The following is a 20158-nucleotide window of genomic DNA, read 5'->3' as shown; positions in this document are numbered from 1 at the left end:
CCCTTCACATCCAGCGTTGGGAATGAAGGGCCCCGCGTGGGGAATGAAGGGCCCCCGCGTGTTTCCAAGGGCCAATAAAGTGATTATTGCAGATCTTCCTGTCAGAAGCTTCACGTTAATTAGTTGTAATGAGACTTCATTGCAGACATGAAATCCCGGGACGGAGCCGCTGATATTACCGTATTATTGTCCCTCCAAAACGCAGGAGATTTCCAGTTAATAACCCGGGAAGGGGGACTTGTGGGGGTGAAACTGTATATTAATTTTTTTCTGGAAAGTCAGCTGATCCCTCATGAAGGTCATGAAGATCTTTCGCTAGGAAATTAGATTGCCTTATATAATTACGGGGGAATTCTTGGCGACGAGGTTGGGCAGCAAGACACGGGGTCCATCTAATTCGACCTATGGAGAAATCCCTGGGCTCCACATGCGTCAGGGGTCTAGTGAAGCCCGGCAATGAATCTGGGTTCCACATGCGTCAGGGGTCTAGTGAAGCCCGGCAGTGAACATGGGTTCCACATGCGTCAGGGGTCTAGTGAAGCCTAGCAGTGAACATGGGTTCCACATGCATTGGAGGTCTAGTGAAGCCCAGCAATCAACTAGAGTTCCACATGCGTTGAGGGTCTAGCGAAGCCCAGCAATGAACGTGGGTTCCACATGCATTGGGGGTCTAGTGAAGCCCAGCAATGAACCTGGGCTCCACATGCGTTGGGGGTCTAATGAAGCTCAGCAATCAACCTGGGTTCCACATCTGTTTGGATATAGTGAAGCCCAGCAATGAACTTCGGCTCTACATGCGTTGGGGGTCTAGTGAAGCCCAGCAATGAACCTGGGTTCCACATTTGGAAGTCTAGTGAAGCCAGCAATGAATCTCGGTCCCACATGCATTGAGGGTCTAATGAAGCCCAGCAATGAACCTGGGTTCCACATGCGTCGGGGGTCTAGTGAAGCCAGTAATGAACCTGGGTTCCACATGCGTTGGGGGTCTAGCAGCAATTTTGGGTTCCACATTCATCGGGGTCTAGCCAAGACCAGCAACACTTTCAGCTTCCTCCCGTTAACAGGTGATGGGAGAAGTCACATTTCACAAACCTCTATAGATCACACTTTACCCCTCCAAACAAGGTAAAAGGGGAAGGTCACCAGTCTGGGGACACCTAAAAATGACAAATTGATAAAACATGGAGTCAGGCACAACACATTTTGGCCTCGATGCCCCACAGCCGCTCCTCGGCCACTCTTCTGGTGGTCCAACTAAACCGTAACAAAAACCAAAAGTCAACAACGTCCTCCTACTCAACCAGGATAATCATTTTCAATTAAAAAAGTTATAAGTGACGCATTAACCACCCAATTTCCCCTTCGAGAGTCCTGGCTCAAAGGTTGACCCTTACTGGTCTTTGTAGTCCAACAAGGCACCGGACGGCGAGAACCAGCGAAACAACCACCCTAGCGGTAGATCGTGAGCTCCTAACGAAAATAAAAGCGGTTCTCTCTGCATAAAGTCACACGTTTCTCTCCCTCCCACATCAAACAAAACGAGGAGAGGGGGGGGCTGGTTTAATCCAGGACTTGGCAATCTGAAAACCTGTGGGCTTCTCACCTAGAACGAGAGAGGAAAAATCACCAACTTCTCCCACACATCCATCAAAGAGCTGTAATCACTTTCACCACTCACACAGCTTTTAGGAGAGAAACAAAAAAAGGTTCAACACAGGACAAAAAAAAAACAAAAAAAAAAAAACACAAAAAAAAAAAACGCAGAAGTAGATGCGCAACGGATAAAAAGTTCTCGAAAATCAGAAGCAGGCCCTTCTATCGTAGGTCCCTCAGGAATGGTGTAGGCAACGTCGTAACCGGTTACAGCTCCCTCTGCCAGTACGTTTATTTTCAAGCAGACTAAATTACAAAGACCCTTTCAAAAAAAAAAAAAAGAAGCTCCCAGCCGCACCCAAAACACGTTCACATTCTGAGTCGCCTTTTTTCGCAAAGACGAAACCAAAAAAAAAAAAACCAAACTTCCACGAGGGTTAGCGAAAGGCTTTGTAGGACTATCTTTAGATCCTTCAAACTCAGACCAGTAGACAGACTTGTAAAGATACACCAGCATGCAATCGCTGGACGGGGACGGTAGACTAAACCCGGCCACCTAATGTCAACAAGAGGCTTCCGTCGCAGCAGATCCCCCGAAGAGAGTCAACGGTTTGACGTGGCAAGACCACGACCGGATTGTGAAGGTCAACAAAACACTAAACCGCTAGGGCAGTAGACTAAAAGCGGCTGCTTTTTGTCGACAAGAGCCTTCCTTCATAGCAGATCACCCAAAGAGCATAGACGGTTGGACGTGGTAAGACTGCAACCGGATTGAGGTCAACAAAAACACAGACCGCTAGGGCAGTAGACTAAAAATCAGCCAGTTTTAGTCAACAAGGGCCTTCCTTCATAGCAGATCACCCAAAGAGCAGACGGTTTGACGTGGTAAGACCACTACTGGATTGAGAAGGTCAACAAAAATACAGACAGCTAGGGCAGTAGACTAAAAATTAGCCGGTTATAGTCTACTGCCCTAGCTGTTTAGTGTTTTGTTGGCCTTCACAATCCAGTAGTGGTCTTACCACGTCAAACCGTCTGCTCTTTGGGTGATCTGCCATGAAGGAAGGCCCTTGTTGACTAAAACCGGCTGATTTTTAGTCAACAAGGGCCTTCCTTCATAGCAGATCACCCAAAGAACAGACAGTTTGACGTGGTAAGACCACTACTGGATTGAGAAGGTCAACAAAAACACAACCAGCTAGGGCAGTAGACTAAAACCGGCTGATTTTTAGTCTACTGCCCTAGCTGTGTTTTTGTTGACCTTCTCAATCCGGTAGCAGACAGCTAGGGCAGTAGACTAAAAAATCAGCCGGTTTTAGTCTACTGCCCTAGCTGGTTGTGTTTTTGTTGACCTTCTCAATCCAGTAGTGATCTTACCATGTCAAACCATCTGTTCTTTGGGTGATCTGCTATGACGGAAGGCCCTTGTTGACTAAAAATCAGCCGGTTTTAGTCAACAAGGTCCTTCCTTCATAGCAGATCACCCAAAGAGCAGACGGTTTGACGTGGTAAGACCACTACTGGATTGTGAAGGCCAACAAAACAAACAGCTAGGGAAGTAGACTGAAATCGGCTGCTTTTTGGTCGACAAGAGCCTTCCCTCATAGCAGATCACCCAAAGAACATACATGGTAAGACCACGATCGGATTGTGAAGGTCAACAAAAACACAACCAGCTAGGGCAGTAGACTAAAACCGGCTGATTTTTAGTCAACAAGGGCCTTCCTTCATAGCAGATCACCCAAAGAGCAGACGGTTTGACGTGGTAAGACCACTACTGGATTGTGAAGGTCAACAAAACACTAAACTACTAGGGCAGTAGACTAAAATCATCTAGTTTTTGTCGTCAAGAGCCTTCCTTCATAGTAGGTCACTCAAAGAACAGACCGTTTGACGTGGCAAGACCACTACCAGATTGAGAAGGTCAAAACATTAAGTAGCAAACGGCACATTTCCTGAAGGGCCAAGAAGAAGCACAAATGATTAAACTCTCCAATTATGAGGAACTTTCAACCAAAAACGTTAAAAAAAAAAACTTTTAAAAGCTCCCCAAGTCTAAAGAACCACCCAGCGCCCTAGGAAGGAGAACCCAGCAAGCGTCCTTGCAAAGCTCCCCAAGTCTAAAGAACCACCCAGCGCCCTAGGAAGGAGAACCCAGCAAGCGTCCTTGCAAAGCTCCCCAAGTCTAAAGAACCACCCAGCGCCCTAGGAAGGAGAACCCAGCAAGCGTCCTTTAAAAAGCTCCCCAAGTCTAAAGAACCACCCAGCGCCCTAGGAAGGAGAACCCAGCAAGCGTCCTTTAAAAAGCTCCCCAAGTCTAAAGAACCACCCAGCGCCCTAGGAAGGAGAACCCAGCAAGCGTCCTTTAAAAAGCTCCCCAAGTCTAAAGAACCACCCAGCGCCCTAGGAAGGAGAACCAAGCAAGCGTGCTTTAAAAGCTCCCCAAGTCTAAAGATCCACCCAGCGCCCTAGGAAGGAGAACTCAGCAAGCGTCCTCTAAAAGACGGAATTTCGTAAAACGACTTGCAAAATATCAAAAGCCAACCGTTCTTCGGAAGCACGCTCGGGGTCTTCGAAAAACGATCCATCTTTGTATTCTTCTGCGTCAGGCATTGAGGTCAATGAACTGCCTTCATGAAAGGCACATTTTAAGTAGGCCCTCTTTGTATGAAGAGAGACAAGAGACCTTATCTCCGTCCCCTGCAATAAAAACCCATCACACCCTCCCTGCAACTACAAAAGCATGCCCATTAAATGTTGAAGTAGTCCAAAAGAAAGAAAAAAAAAACCCATCCAATAGGACTGACTTTGCAAGGCCTCTATTTAATTGAAGAGCTGAACGTTCAAGGCATTCGCATCAACGACTTTAGATGTTCACATTTAGAGAAATACTCACACATCTGCATAATACACCAGAACACATATATTCGTTCATGAAACATGGAATGTGCTTAGTTTGGCCACAACCCGAGCTTCCAATGACGGGATGTTGGCCACCACAACCCGAGCTTCCAATGACGGGATGTTGGCCACCACAACCCGAGCTTCCAATAACGGGATGTTGGCCACCACAACCCGAGCTTCCAATGACGGGATGTTGGCCACCACAACCCGAGCTTCCAATAACGGGATGTTGGCCACCACAACCCGAGCTTCCAATGACAAAATGGAGGATCTATGCATTCATGTACAGACCAAAGCAGAGTTCTAAGTCAAAGAATTTTTTTTTCCCTCCTCTAATCCTCCTTCCCCCCCCCCCCCCTACTTGGTGCTCTGACTTTCTAGGGTGCTCCTAGGAGAAAGTCCTACTTTCCGTCTGTAGGGCAGCCCATTAAAACACAAACACGGACAGACAACATCAAAAGCAGGTTGGGACTCTGTCTTCTACTCATTCCCCAGGATGAAAGCAATAAAAACACGAGGGAGGAGGGGGGGATAAAAAGGTAATTGAAAAGCTGTAAATCTCGTCCTGAAAGGCTACAACTGGTCCCAGACTTCATAATGAAGTTCCCGGACACAAAGCTGGACTGCTCTGTGAATGGGACTTGCTGCCTTTAAGGAGGAGATCAGAAAACCAAATTCTCTTAGAAAAAAAAAAAAAAAAAAGGAAAACCGTAACGAAGGCCCACAGAAACAATTGAAGAGTCAACTGAACACCCTTGTCTGATGCCACCAATGTTAAAAAAATACAGGAGGCCAATCCTGAACCTCACAGAGCTCACACTGATAGACCTACCACTTGTGGCCCTCTGGGACTTGGGGATCCCTTTCCAATGGGTCAGGTGGGTACTGGGTCCTCCTCCCATTGACACTTAAACCGTTCATTTCTGGAGCAGGTGAGAAGCGGAGACATTCCCAACAATGTCCTGAAGGTTCCTCCGGTTTGTAATACCCAAATGGACTCCTTGCTGGACTGGCATAGAGAATCCTTATTCCTCTGGACACCATCAGGGACAATGAAGAAAAAAAAAAAGCTCAGGAGGGTGGTAAGCTATATTCTTTAACCAACATCCAGGTTAGAATCAACTCAACAAGGCAGGATTTGAATGAAGGCTCAAAAATTGTTCCGTTGACTATGTCCACCCAATGGAAAGTAGAAGGCCATCATGTTGACTTCTGGTGACCACATAGAGGTTTTTTTCTCCTGAAGGATTGAGCTTCTATTTGGGTCTTCAGACTCCCAGCAGTAGGTTCACACTTGCTGGGACTGTATCCAGCCACCTTATTGCTGGTATCCTTCTGAACCCTCACCATAAAAAGGAGGCAGACTGAACCTCGGGAAATGGTTCCACCAGGAACCCCATCATTTAGAAGAGTGGAGGACGGGGGTTACCAAAGGGGGCCAATGAGGACAATTTCTGTGCCCTTTACTGAACTACAACCCAAGAGTAGAAAGATACATAGAGTGAAACAAGAAATACAGCGAGATAAAAGGAGAACCACGAGATGAGTGGAGGAGAGGGCCCCGGTGTGTGTCCCTCTATTCAACTACTGGCCGAGTACAGAGCGAGGAGAGAGTAATGGAGAACCACGAGACAAGTGGAGGAGAGGGCCCCGGAGTGTGTCCCTCTATTCAACTACTGGCCAAGTACAGAGAGAAGAGAGCAATGGAGAACGTGTGAGGTATATGAAGGATACAAATACTATAAAAGAAAACGATGAGATCAGTGGAGGGGAGAGTCCCTGAAGGGCCCCAAGGGTGAGGGTAGTTTAAGTGCCTTCTACTCAACTACTGGCCAAGTATAGAAAGACCTACATGGAGAGAATGAGATGTATATAAAAAGATAGAGTATGAAGGATGGAATCACTGAAGGGCCCCAGATCAGCAGAGGATGGAATCACTGAAGGGCCCCAGATTAGCAGAGGATGGAATCAGCGAAAGGCAATTCTTGGGCCCCCTAGTCAACTACTGGGCAAGTAGACAGAAAACAAAACAAAAAGGATGCAGAGAAGAGCATTATGTACCTAGAGAAAGATATATAAACAGGGATACATAGGAGGAATAGTGAGATGATTACCGAGACCCATCAGATCAGTGGAGGATTGGGGTCACCAAAGGGGCCCCGGGGTGAAGGCAATTTCTGTGCCCTCCATTTAGCAACAGTCCAAATATAGACAGGAAAAAAAAAAAAAGGATACATGGAGAGGGAACGATAAAAAGTGTGTGTGTGTGGGGGGTACATAGAGAGGATAGACTGTCTACAAAGGGGACCCATCAGATCAGGGGAGGACAGAACCATGGAAGGGCCCCAGGGTGAGGACTGTTTCTGTGTTCTATATTAAACGTTTAAGTATAGAAAGAAAACAGAGGTAGAAAGAAAAAAGGAGCGAGAGATGAAAGTGAAAGGTATATAGAGAGGGAGAGGAAATGTTTACAAAGAACCCTCAGATCAGAGGAAGAGAAAGTCCATGAAGGGCCCCGAGGACATAATTTCTGAGCCCTCTACCCAACTACCGGCCAAGTATAAAGAGAAAAAGTGCTACATGGATATACAAAGTGTTTGAGGTATAGAGGAAGAGATCACAAGGGAGAACCACCATATCGAAGGAGGAGAAAGTCCCTGAAGGGCCACGACAGGACATTTTCTGAGCCCTCTACCCAACTACCGGCCAAGTAGAGAGGAAAAAAAAGGGCCACATGGATATACAAAGAGAAAGAGATCACAAGGGAAAACCCACTATAATCGAAGGAAGAGAAGGGCCCAGGGGCAAGAAACATTTCTGAGCCCTCTACCCAACCAAGATAAAAATATATAAAAAGATTATAAAAAGGAGAACCATCAGATCGAAGGAGGAAAGTCAACGAAGGGCCCCGAGGACAGGACAGTTTGAGCCCTCTACCCAACTACCGACCAAGTACAGAGAGAAAGTGCTACATGGATATACAAAGAGTGTGAGGTATACAAGATATATAAAGGAGGAGATCACAAGGGAGAACCACCACATCGGAGGAGAAAGTCCCTGAAGGGCCCTGGGGTGAGAAAGATTTCTGAGCCCTCTACCCAACTGCTAAAATAAAGAGATTATAAAAAAGGAGAACCATCAGATCGAAGGAGGAAAATTCAACGAAGGGCCCCAAGGACAGGACAATTTCTGAGCCCTCTACCCAACTACCGACCAAGTACAGAGAGAAAGTGCTGCATGGATATACAAAGAGTGAGGTATACAAGATATATAAAGAGGAAGAGATCACAAGGGAGAACCACCATATCGAAGGAAGAGAAAGCCCCTGAAGGGCCCTGGGGCAAGAAACATTTCTGAGACCTCTACCCAACCACCAAGATAACATAAAAAGATTATAAAAAAGGAGAACCATCAGATCGAAGGAGGAAAGTCAGCGAAGGGCCCCGGAGGACAGGACAATTTCTGAGCCCTCTACCCAACTACCGACCAAGTACAGAGAAAGGGCCACATGGATATACAAAGAGAAAGAGATCACAAGGGAAAACCCACTATAATCGAAGGAAGAGAAGGGCCCAGGGGCAAGAAACATTTCTGAGCCCTCTACCCAACCAAGATAAAAATATATAAAAAGATTATAAAAAGGAGAACCATCAGATCGAAGGAGGAAAGTCAGCGAAGGGCCCCGGAGGACAGGACAATTTCTGAGCCCTCTACCCAACTACCGACCAAGTACAGAGAAAGGGCCACATGGATATACAAAGAGAAAGAGATCACAAGGGAAAACCCACTATAATCGAAGGAAGAGAAGGGCCCAGGGGCAAGAAACATTTCTGAGCCCTCTACCCAACCAAGATAAAAATATATAAAAAGATTATAAAAAGGAGAACCATCAGATCGAAGGAGGAAAGTCAACGAAGGGCCCCGAGGACAGGACAGTTTGAGCCCTCTACCCAACTACCGACCAAGTACAGAGAGAAAGTGCTACATGGATATACAAAGTGTGAGGTATATAAGATATATAAAGAGGAGGAGATCACAAGGGAGAACCACCACATCGGAGGAGAAAGTCCCTGAAGGGCCCTGGGGTGAGAAAGATTTCTGAGCCCTCTACCCAACCACCAAGATAATATATAAAAAGATTATAAAAAAGGAGAACCATCAGATCGAAGGAGGAAAGTCAGCGAAGGGCCCCGAGGATAGGACAATTTCTGAGCCCTCTACCCAACTACCGACCAAAGTACAGAGAAAGTGCTGCATGGATATACAAAGAGTGAGGTATACAAGAGATATATAAAGAGGAAGAGATCACAAGGGAGAACCACCACATCGAAGGAGAAAGTCCCTGAAGGGCCCCGAGGACAGGACAATTTCTGAGCCCTCTACCCAACTAGTAAGATATAAATATATAAAAAGATTAAATACAGGAGAACCATCAGATCGAAGGAGGAAAGTCAGCGAAGGGCCCTGAGGACAGGCCAATTGCTGAGCCCTCTACCCAACTATCAAGTATAGAGAGAAAGTACTACATGGATATACAAAGCGTGAGGCATAAAGGAGAAAGATCACAAGGGAGAACCATCATACCGAAGGAGGAGAAAGTCCCTGAAGGGCCCTGGGGCGAGGAAAATCTCTAAAACCCTCTACCCAACCACCAAGAGATAAAAACATATAAAGAGATTATACAAAGGAAAACCATCAGATCGAAGGAGGAAAGTCAACGAAGGGCCCCGTGCTTAGGATAATGTCTGAGCCGTCTACCAAACTGACCGAGAGAGTAGAAATACATAAAAAGACATACGAGAGGAAATTATAAAAAAGGAGAACCCAACGGATCGAAAGGGGGAAAGAGAACGAAAAGAATCCCAATGTGGAGACCATTTCTGAGCCCTCTACTGAACTAGAGACCAAGAAGACACAAAGTTCTGCATAGATACAGATATATATATATATATATATTTTTTTTTTTAAAAAGATACATAGAGAGAAGAGATTAAGGAGAACCACCAGAGAAGAAAGTCCATGATGGGCCCTGGACAGGGGCGGACTGACAACTCATGGGGTCCCCGGGCAATAGGTGATCATGGGACCTATATGTAGTTGCCCACACTCAAAAAAAAAAAAAAAGTAAAAAAAGTACCAGAGGCATTTCATGGGGCCCCCTACTGCTCGAATGGTCAGTCTGGCCCTGGAGCAAGGACAATCTCTGAGCCTTGTACCCAACTGACCAAGAAGAGGGGGAACCGAGAGAGAAAGAGGAAGAGAGAAGGATAGACCATCTACCGAAAGAGGAGCGATTATATATATAGATATAAATAGATATATAGATATAAAAAAAAAAAAAAAAAGAAGAAAGTTAAAGATTATGAAGGCGAACCCCATCAGATCGAAGGAAGAAAGTCAACGTAGGGCCCCAACGAGAGGGCAATTTCAGAGCTCTCTTCCCAACTACCGACCAAGAAGAGGGAGAAACCAGGAGAGAAAAAAAAAAAAAAAAAAAAAGGAAAAGACGAGAGGGATAGACCATCTACAAAAAGGGGAGCCATCAGATCAGTAAAAGGACAGAGCCATTGAGGGGCCCCGGGGTTAAAGACGATTTCTGAGCCCTCCACTTAACTACCATGAAGAGAGACTGAGGGAGAAAGATACACAAAAGAGTGAGGAATATAAAAGATACAAAACGATAGGGCGATTATGAAGGAGAACCATCAGATCAGAGGAGGTCAACGAAGGGCCCCCAATGTGAGGACAATTTATGAGCCCCCCCTACCCAACTGACCATGAAAAAAGGGAGAAACAGAAAGAGCGATGGAGGGAAAGACCATCTAGCGAGAGAGACAGAAAGACGTATTAAAGGGTTAAAAGATTATGAAGGCGAACGATCAGATCGAAGGACGATCAGATGGGAGGAAAGAGTCAACGAAGGGCCCCCAATGTGAGGACAATTTCTGAGCCCCCTACCCAACTAACCATGAAAAAGGGAGATCTAGCGATGAGAGAGGGAAAGACCATCTAGCGAGAGAGACAGATGTATAAAAGGGTTAAAGATTAAAGGCGAACGATCAGATCGAAGGAGGATGATCAGATCGAAGGAGGAAAGTCAATGAAGGGCCCCAATGTGAGGACAATTTATGAGCCCCCCCTACCCAACCATGAAAAGGGAGAAGCAGAAAGATGAGAGGGAAAGACCATCTAGCAAGAGAGACAAATATGAATAAAAGAGTTAAAGATTATGAAGACTAACGATCAGATCAAAGGACGATCAGATCGAAGGAGGAAAGTCAACAAAGGGCCCCCAATGTGAGGACAATTTCTGAGCCCCTACCCAACTAACCATGAAAAAAGGGAGATATAGCGATGAGAGTGGGAAAGACCATCTAGCGAGAGAGACAGAAAGATGTATAAAAGGGTTAAAGATTATGAAGGCGAACGATCGGCTCAAAGGACGATCAGATCGAAGGAGGAAAGAGTCAAACGAAGGGCCCCCAATGTGAGGACAATTTCTGAGCCCCCTACCCAACTACTAACCATGAAGAGGGAGAAACCAAAAGAGCGATAAGATGAAGGGAAAGACCATCTAGCGAGAGAAAGATGTATTAAAGAGTTAAAGAGATTATGAAGACGAACTATCAGATCGAAGGAGGAAAAGAGTCAACGAAGGGCCCCCACCGTGAGGACGATTTCAGAGCCCTCTACCGAAACTACCAACCAAGAAGAGAGAAACCGAGAAAGTGATAAAGAGTGAGAGTTCTATAAAAGATACACAAATGGAGAGAGATTACAAAGGAGGAGAACCATCAGGTCGAAGGAGGAATGAAGGGCCCCCAAAGTGGACAATTTCGAAGCCTTCTACCGAACTACTGATCAGCAAAGAAGGGCCCCGAGTGTGAGGACAATTTTTGAGCCCTCTACCGAACTACTGACCAAGAGAAACCGAGAAAGTGATAAAGAGCGAGTTATATACATAAGTGGAGAGAGATTACAAAAAGGAGGAGAACCGTCAGGTCGAAGGTGGAATGAAGGGCCCCCAAAATGAGGACAATTTTTGAGCCCTCTACCCAACTACTGACCAAGAAGAGAGAAACCGAGAAAGTGATAAAGAGTTATATAAAGAGATTACGAAGGAGGAGAACCATTAGGTAGGAGGAGGAATGAAATCAACAAAGGGCCCCCAGAGTGAGAACAATTTCTAAGCCCTCTACCCAACTACTGATCAATGAAGGGCCCCCAAAGTGAGAACAATTTCTAAGCCCTCTACCCAACTACTGATCAATGAAGGGCCCCCAAAGTGAGAACAATTTCTAAGCCCCCTACCCAACTACTGATCATGCAGAGAGAAACTAAAATTACACGAGAGAGGAACAGACTAAACAATCAGATCAGTGGAGGGCAGAGCCACTGAGGGGCCCCGGACAATTTCTGAGCCCTCTACCCAACTACTGATCAACGAAGGGCCCCCAATGTGAGGACAATTTCTAAGCCCTCTACCCAACTTCTGATCCTCAATGAAGGGCCCCCAATATGAGGACAATTCCTAAGCCCTCTACCCAACTACTGATCATGCAGAGAGAAACTAAGAAATTACACGAGAGAGGAACAGACTAAGCCATCAGATCAGTGGAGGACAGAGCCACTAAGGGGCCCCGGGGCCAGAACAATTTCTGAGCCCTCTACCCAGCTACTGATCAACGAAGGGCCCCCAATATGAGGACAATTCCTAAGCCCTCTACCCAACTACTGATCATGCAGAGAAACTAAAATTACGAGAGGAACAAACTAAAAACAATCAGATCAGTGGAGGTCAGAGCCACTGAGGGGGCCCTGGGGCCAGAACAACTTTTTGAGCCCTCTACCCAACTACTGATCAATGAAGGGCCCCCCAATATGAAGACAATTTCTAAGCCCTCTACCCAGCTACTGATCCTGCAGAGAGAAACTAAAATTACGAGAGGAACAAACTAAAAACAATCAGATCAGTAAAAGACAGTCACTGAGGGGCCCGGACAATTTCTGAGCCCTCCACCCAACTACTGATCATCAACGAAGGGCCCCCAATGTGAGGACAATTTCTCAGCCCTCTACCCAACTACTGATCAACGAAGGGCCCCCCCCCAATATGAAGAATTTCTAAGCCCTCTACCCAGCTACTGATCATGCAGAGAAACTAAAATTACGAGAGGAACAAACTAAAAACAATCAGATCAGTGGAGGACAGAGCCACTGAGGGGCCCCGGGGCCAGGACAATTTCTGAGCCCTCTACCTAGCTACTGATCAACGAAGGGCCCCCAATATGAAGACAATTTCTAAGCCCTCTATCCAGCTACTGATCAACGAAGGGCCCCCCCCCAATATGAAGAATTTCTAAGCCCTCTACCCAGCTACTGATCATGCAGAGAAACTAAAATTACGAGAGGAACAAACTAAAAACAATCAGATCAGTGGAGGACAGAGCCATTGAGGGGCCCCGGGGCCAGAACAATTTTTTGAGCCCTCTACCCAACTACTGATCAACGAAGGGCCCCCCAATATGAAGACAATTTCTAAGCCCTCTACCCAGCTACTGATCATGCAGAGAGAAACTAAGAAATTACATGAGAGGAACAAACTAAAAACAATCAGATCAGTAAAAGACAGAGCCACTGAGGGGCCCCAGGGCCAGGACAATTTCTGAGCCCTCTACCCAACTACTGATCAACGAAGGGCCCCCCCAATATGAAGAATTTCTAAGCCCTCTATCCAGCTACTGATCATGCAGAGAGAAACTAAGAAATTACGCAAGAGGAACAGACTAAAAACCATCAGATCACTGGAGGACAGAGCCACTAAGGGGCCCCGGGGCCAGGAGAATTTCGGAGCCCTCTACCCAATTACTGATCAACGAAGGGCCCCCAATGTGAGGACAATTTGAGCCCTCCACCCAACTGACCATGAAGAGGGAGAAACCGAGAAAGTGATAGAGAGTGTTTTACGTAATCTACAAGATTACAAAAAGGTGGAGAACCATCAGATGAAGTCAACGAAGGGCCCCAACGTGAAGACAATACCTGAACCCTCCACCCAACTACTGAGAAAAGAGAAAATGAGAACGAGAGAGAGAAAGTGATATATAGATAAAACAGGAAAAAAAAATGAATATAAAAGAATACAAAGATAGGGAGATTATGAAAGAGAACCATCAGATCATAAAAGCAGGAGAACGTCAATGAAGGGCCCCCAACGCGAGGACAATATCTGAACCCTCCACCCAACTACTAAGAGAGAAAATGAGAATGGGAGAGAAAGTGATACAAAAACAGGTAAAAAAAAAAAAAGATGAATATAAAAGAATACAACGATAGAGATGATAAAGGAGAACTTTCAGATCATAAAAGGAGAAGGTCAAGGAAGGGCCCCTAACGTGAGGACAATATTTGAACCCCTCCACCCAACTACTGAGAAGAAAGAAAACGAGAACGGGAGAGAGAAAGTGATATATAGATAAAACAGGAAGAAAATAAAAAAGGAATATAAAAGAATACAAAGATAGGGAGATTATGGAGAACCATCAGATCATAAAAGCAGGAGAACGTCAATGAAGGGCCCCCAACGTGAGGACCCTCACCCTCTGAACCCTCCACCCAACTACTGAGAAGAAAGAAAACGAGAACGGGAGAGAGAAAGTGATATATAGATAAAACAGGAAGAAAATAAAAAAGGAATATAAAAGAATACAAAGATAGGGAGATTATGGAGAACCATCAGATCATAAAAGGAGAACGTCATTGAAGGGCCCCCAACGTGAGGACCCTCACCCTCTGAACCCTCCACCCAACTACTGAGAAGAGAGAAAATGAGAACGGGAGAGAGAAAGTGATATAAAAACAGGAAAAAAGAAAAAAAAATGAATATAAAAGAATACAAAGATAGAGATGATAAAGGAGACCTTCAGATCATAAAAGGAGAAGATCAAGGAAGGGCCCCTAACGTGAGGACAATATTTGAACCCTCCACCCAACTACTGAAGAAAGAAAACGAGAACAGGAGAGAGAAAGTGATATATAGATAAAACAGGAAGAAAATAAAAAAGGAATATAAAAGAATACAAAGATAGGGAGATTATGGAGAACCATCAGATCATAAAAGCAGGAGAACGTCAATGAAGGGCCCCCAACGTGAGGACCCTCACCCTCTGAACCCTCCACCCAACTACTGAGAAGAGAGAAAATGAGAACGGGAGAGAGAAAGTAATATAAAAACAGGAAAGAGAAAAACAAAAATGAATATAAAAGAATACAAAGATAGAGATGATAAAGGAGACCTTCAGATCATAAAAGGAGAAGGTCAAGGAAGGGCCCCTAACGTGAGGACAATATTTGAACCCTCCACCCAACTACTGAGAAGAAAGAAAACGAGAACAGGAGAGAGAAAGTGATATATAGATAAAACAGGAAGAAAATAAAAAGGAATATAAAAGAATACAAAGATAGGGAGATTATGGAGAACCATCAGATCATAAAAGAAGGAGAACGTCATTGAAGGGCCCCCAACGTGAGGACCCTCACCCTCTGAACCCTCCACCCAACTACTGAGAAGAGAGAAAACAAGAATGGGAGAGAGTGATATAAAAACAGGAAAAAGAAAAAAAAAAAAAAAGATGAATATAAAAGAATACAAAGATAGAGATGATAAAGGAGACCTTTCAGATCATAAAAGGAGAAGATCAAGGAAGGGCCCCTAACGTGAGGACAATATTTGAACCCTCCACCCAACTACTGAGAAGAAAGAAAATGAGAACGGGAGCAAAAGTGAGAACAGTAACAAAAATAAATATATAAAATACAAAGATAGGGAGATTATGAAGGAGAACCATCAGATCATAAAAGGAGAACGTCAATGAAGGGCCCCAATGTGGACAATTTTTGAACCCTCCACCACACTAATTACGAAGAGGGAGAAATCTAGAGTGAAAAGGAAGGGAGAGGGACAGACCGTCTAGCGAGAGAGAGAGAAAAAAAAAAGTGTTACATAAAAAGATCATGAAGGCGAACGATCAAATGGAGGAAAGGTTCAAGGAAGGGCCCCCAACGTGAGGACAATTTCTGAGCCCCTTACCCAAGTATTGACCAAGAAGAGAGAAACCGAGAGAGCAATATAAAAACAAGAGGAAGCGAGAGGGACAGACTGTCTGCTGAGAAGGAGAACTATCAGATCAGTGGGAGGACAAAGCCATTGAGGGGCCCCGGGGGCCCGAGGACAATTTCTGAGCCTTCTACCCAACTACTGACCAAGAAGAGGGAGAATCCGGGAGAGAAAAACGAGAGAGAAAACGATAGAGAAGAAATAGGAATATACAAAAAGACGATTATGAAGGAGAAGCACCAGATTGGAGAACGTCAATGAAGGGCCCCAACGTGAGGAACATTTCAGAGCCCCCCCTACCCAACTACTAACCGAGAGGGGAAGAGAGGGGGGTACATAGGGAGGGATAGACGGTTTACAGAGGAGAACCATCATACCAATGGAGGATCGAGTCACCAAAAGGGCCCCCAGGGTGAGGACACTTTTCGGGCCCCTAGCTGAGCTACTATAGAGAGAAGAACAAAATACAAGAAGGAAAGGAGGGATAGAAGAAAGTTGGGGTGTGGGGGGGAACCAAAGAGAGGGACAGACCATCTATGAATGAGAACCATCAGATCAGAAGAGGACGGAGCCACTGAAGGGCCCCAAGGTGACAACAGTTTTTGGGCCCCTGTGCAAGAAGAGAACGAGAAACAAAGAAAAGATAGAGATCCATATAGAAGGAAGATTAGAGAAGAACCATCAGAACAAAGTCACTGCTGGGCCCCATGGAGGACAATTTCTGGGGGGCTTGGTGAGAGCAATTGCAGGGGGCCCCAATGAGGGCAATTCCTGGGGGCCCCCCAATGAGAAACATTCCTGGGCAGCTTGGAAAGAGCAATTGCCGGGGGCCCCCCCAATGAGAAACATTTCTGGGCGGCTTGTAGAGCACAATTCCAGGGGCCCCAATGAGGACATTTTATGGTGGGGCTTGGTGAGGGCAATTTCTGGGCGGCTTGGAAAGGGCAATTGCCGGGGGCCCCCCAATGAGAAACATTTCTGGGCGGCTTGTAGAGAGCAATTCCAGGGGCCCCAATGAGGACATTTTATGGTGGGGCTTGGTGAGGGCAATTCCCGGGGCCCCCAATGAGGACAATTCCTGGGGCAGTTTGGAGAGAGCAATTCCAGGGGCCCCAATGAGAACAATTTTTGTTGGGGCTTGCAGGCATATCACGGGGCCCCAACGAGGGCAATTTCTGGTGTGGGCAATTCCCAGGGTCCCAATGAGGACAATTCCTTGAGGGCTTGTTGAAGACATTTCCAGGGGCCCCAATGTGGACAAATAATTGGGGGCTTGTTGAAGGCATTTCCAGGAGCCCAATCTGGGGGCTTGACAATTTTTGGAACTCCTGGCGAGGCCAATTTTCAGGTTCCCCCCCAGAGGACATTTTCTGGGGCCCCGGAGAGCACAAATCATTGAAAAAAAAATCAGTAAGGACTAATTTGGGGCCACCTGTGAGAACAGCTCTTGGGGACCCACCTCCCAGGTGAGGACAATATTCGGGGGCTTTTGGGAGAACATTCTGGGGTCCCGGTGAGGACAATATTTGGGGGCTTTTGGGAGAACATTCTGGGGCCCCGGTGAGGACAATATTAGGAGGCTTTTGGGAGAACATTCTGGGGCCCTGGTGAGGACAATATTAGGAGGCTTTTGGGAGAACATTCTGGGGCCCCGGTGAGGACAATATTCGGGGACCTTTTGGGAGAACATTCTGAGGTCCCGGTGAGGACAATATTTGGGAAAACATATTCTGGGGCCCCGGTGAGGACAATATTTGGGAGAACATTCTGGGGCCCCGGCGAGGACAATATTCGGGGGCTTTTGGGAGAACATTCTGGGGCCCCAGTGAGGACAATATTCGGGGGCTTTTGGGAGAACATATTCAGGGGCCCCGGTGAGGACAATATTCGGGAGAACATTCTGGGGCCCCGGTGAGGACAATATTCGGGGGCTTTTGGGAGAACATTCTGGGGCCCCGGTGAGGACAATATTCGGGGGCTTTTGCGAGAACATTCTGGGGCCCCGGTGAGGACAATATTCGGGGGCTTTTGGGAGAACATTCTGGGGCCCCGGTGAGGACAATATTCGGGGGCTTTTGCGAGAACATTCTGGGGTCCCGGTGAGGACAATATTCGGGGGCTTTTGCGAGAACATTCTGGGGCCCCGGTGAGGACAATATCTGGGGGCCTTTTGGGAGAACATTCTGGGGCCCCGGTGAGGACAATATTCAGGGGGTTTTGGGAGAACATTCTGGGGCCCCGGTGAGGACAATATTCGGGGGCTTTTGCGAGAACATTCTGGGGTCCCGGTGAGGACAATATTCGGGGGCTTTTGCGAGAACATTCTGGGGCCCCGGTGAGGACAATATCTGGGGGCCTTTTGGGAGAACATTCTGGGGCCCCGGTGAGGACAATATTCAGGGGGTTTTGGGAGAACATTCTGGGGCCCCGGTGAGGACAATATTCAGGGGCTTTTGGGAGAACATTCTGGGGCCCCGGTGAGGACAATATTTGAATCTCAAGAACAATTTTTGGGGCCCCTGGTAAGTGTAATTATTGCAACCTGGCAAGGACTGTTTTAGGGCCCCCGGTGCCGATTCTTGGACCCCCGCCCCGGTGAGGACAATTCTTCAAACCCATTGAGAAGAGCTTTGGGGCCAGTTTTGGGGCCCCCATCCAATGACCGTAGAACGCACACAATCCCCACGTACGGACAGATTGGGGTGACTTCCATCCACCGGTGGGGTTTGGTGACCCCAGAAAATACGGGAGAGGCGTCCCCCAAATCCAGCAGGTAATCCGATTGGATATTCCATCCCAGGTCCCGTGGTTGGGAGTCTCCACTTCTCACCGACACCAGAGGTCCCACTCATCCAATGGGGGGCCCCCCCTAGTCCCAGAGGGGCCCCTACACACCATCCAATGAAAATCGGCCATATCCAAATGGAAGATCCTGAGAGCGCCACAGACCCTGCGACCAGATCGGACGAGCCCTTACCGGGAGTTCTGGCAGTTCCAGGTGACCGACTCCAGGTTCTTCCCGAGCAGGACACACACCCGGCACAGGGCGATGAGGAGCCCGAGCAGCCCCCGCACAGCCTCCATCCCCGATCCGATCAGGTGTCCCGGCTGGCCATCACCGCCGTACGATCCGTGCCCGGTCCATGGACTCCGATCTCCTCCGCCGGCTCTACGATCCTCCTCCGCCGAGATCCCGGACCACACTGAGCCGCGGCCGGCCGGGCCAACCCTTCACCCCCGCCCCCGGGAGGCGGGGCCTGCATAATGACCGCGCCGGCCAATGGGAGGGGAGCCGAGGGGCGGACACTCCCACCCCCATGGTGTAATCAGGAGGGGCGGGGATCGACGGGGCGGCCACGCCCTTTGAAGAGTCCGGAGCCGCCCCCCCCTCCCCTTCCAGCGATGGGAGAGGGAGATCGGCGAGCGACGGATCGGTGCGATCTGATAGAGGGGCCCATACACGGGCAGATCTCTGGGGGCCACGATCTGTATACAGGGGGTGTATGGGGGGCCCCGATCTGTATACAGGGGTGTATGGGGGGCCCCGATCTGTATACAGGGGTGTATGGGGGCCCCGATCTGTATACAGGGGTATATGGGGGCCCCGATCTGTATACAGGGGTGTATGGGGGCCCCGATCTGTATACAGGGGGTGTATGGGGGGCCCCTATCTGTATACAGGGGATGTATGGGGGGCCCCGATCTGTATACAGGGGTGTATGGGGGGGGCTACGATCTGTATACAGGGGGTGTATGGGGGCCCCGATCTGTATACAGGGGGTGTATGGGGGGCTCTGATCTGTATACAGGGGATGTATGGGGGGCCCTGATCTGTATACAGGGGGTGTATGGGGGGCCCCGATCTGTATACAGGGGGTGTATGGGGGGCCCCGATCTGTATACAGGGGTGTATGGGGGGCCCCGATCTGTATACAGGGGGTGTATGGGGGTCCCGATCTGTATACAGGGGTGTATGGGGGGCCCCGATCTGTATACAGGGGTGTATGGGGGGCCCCGATCTGTATACAGGGGGTGTATGGGGGGCCCCGATCTGTATACAGGGAGTGTATGGGGGGCCCCGATCTGTATACAGGGGTGTATGGGGGGCCCCGATCTGTATATAGGGGGTGTATGGGGGGCCCCGATCTGTATACAGGGGGTGTATGGGGGGCCCCGATCTGTATACAGGGGGTGTTTGGGGGGCTCCAATCTGTATACAGGGGGTGTATGGGGGGCCCCGATCTGTATACAGGGGGTGTATGGGGGGCCCCGATCTGTATACAGGGGGTGTTTGGGGGGCTCCAATCTGTATACAGGGGGTGTATGGGGGGCCCCGATCTGTATACAGGGGGTGTATGGGGGGCCCCGATCTGTATACAGGGGTGTATGGGGGGCCCCGATCTGTATACAGGGGTGTATGGGGGGCCCCGATCTGTATACAGGGGGTGTATGGGGGGCCCCGATCTGTATACAGGGGTGTATGGGGGGCCCCGATCTGTATACAGGGGGTGTATGGGGGGCCCCGATCTGTATACAGGGAGTGTA

At 47.9% G+C, this 20158-nt stretch overlaps 1 protein-coding gene across 1 annotated transcript in view; it reads right to left on the bottom strand.

The window, feature by feature from the left end:
* The window catches only part of EFNB1 (ephrin B1), a 133310-nt gene extending 114514 nt beyond the window's left edge, over positions 1-18796 (bottom strand). The window contains exon 1 of the mRNA XM_089657427.1: positions 18591-18796. Within this exon, the coding sequence (XP_089513553.1) occupies positions 18591-18697 (107 nt within the window). The 5' untranslated portion in view covers positions 18698-18796. The remainder of the gene's footprint in view (positions 1-18590) is intronic.
* Between the last annotated feature and the right edge of the window lie 1362 nt (positions 18797-20158).

Source organism: Staurois parvus, unplaced genomic scaffold (genome assembly GCF_062004578.1).
Source record: "Staurois parvus isolate SC_StPar_1 unplaced genomic scaffold, SC_StPar_1.0 ptg000998l, whole genome shotgun sequence".
NCBI classification, from domain to species: Eukaryota; Metazoa; Chordata; class Amphibia; order Anura; family Ranidae; genus Staurois; species Staurois parvus.
This window is presented reverse-complemented; position numbering and strand designations above follow the sequence as displayed.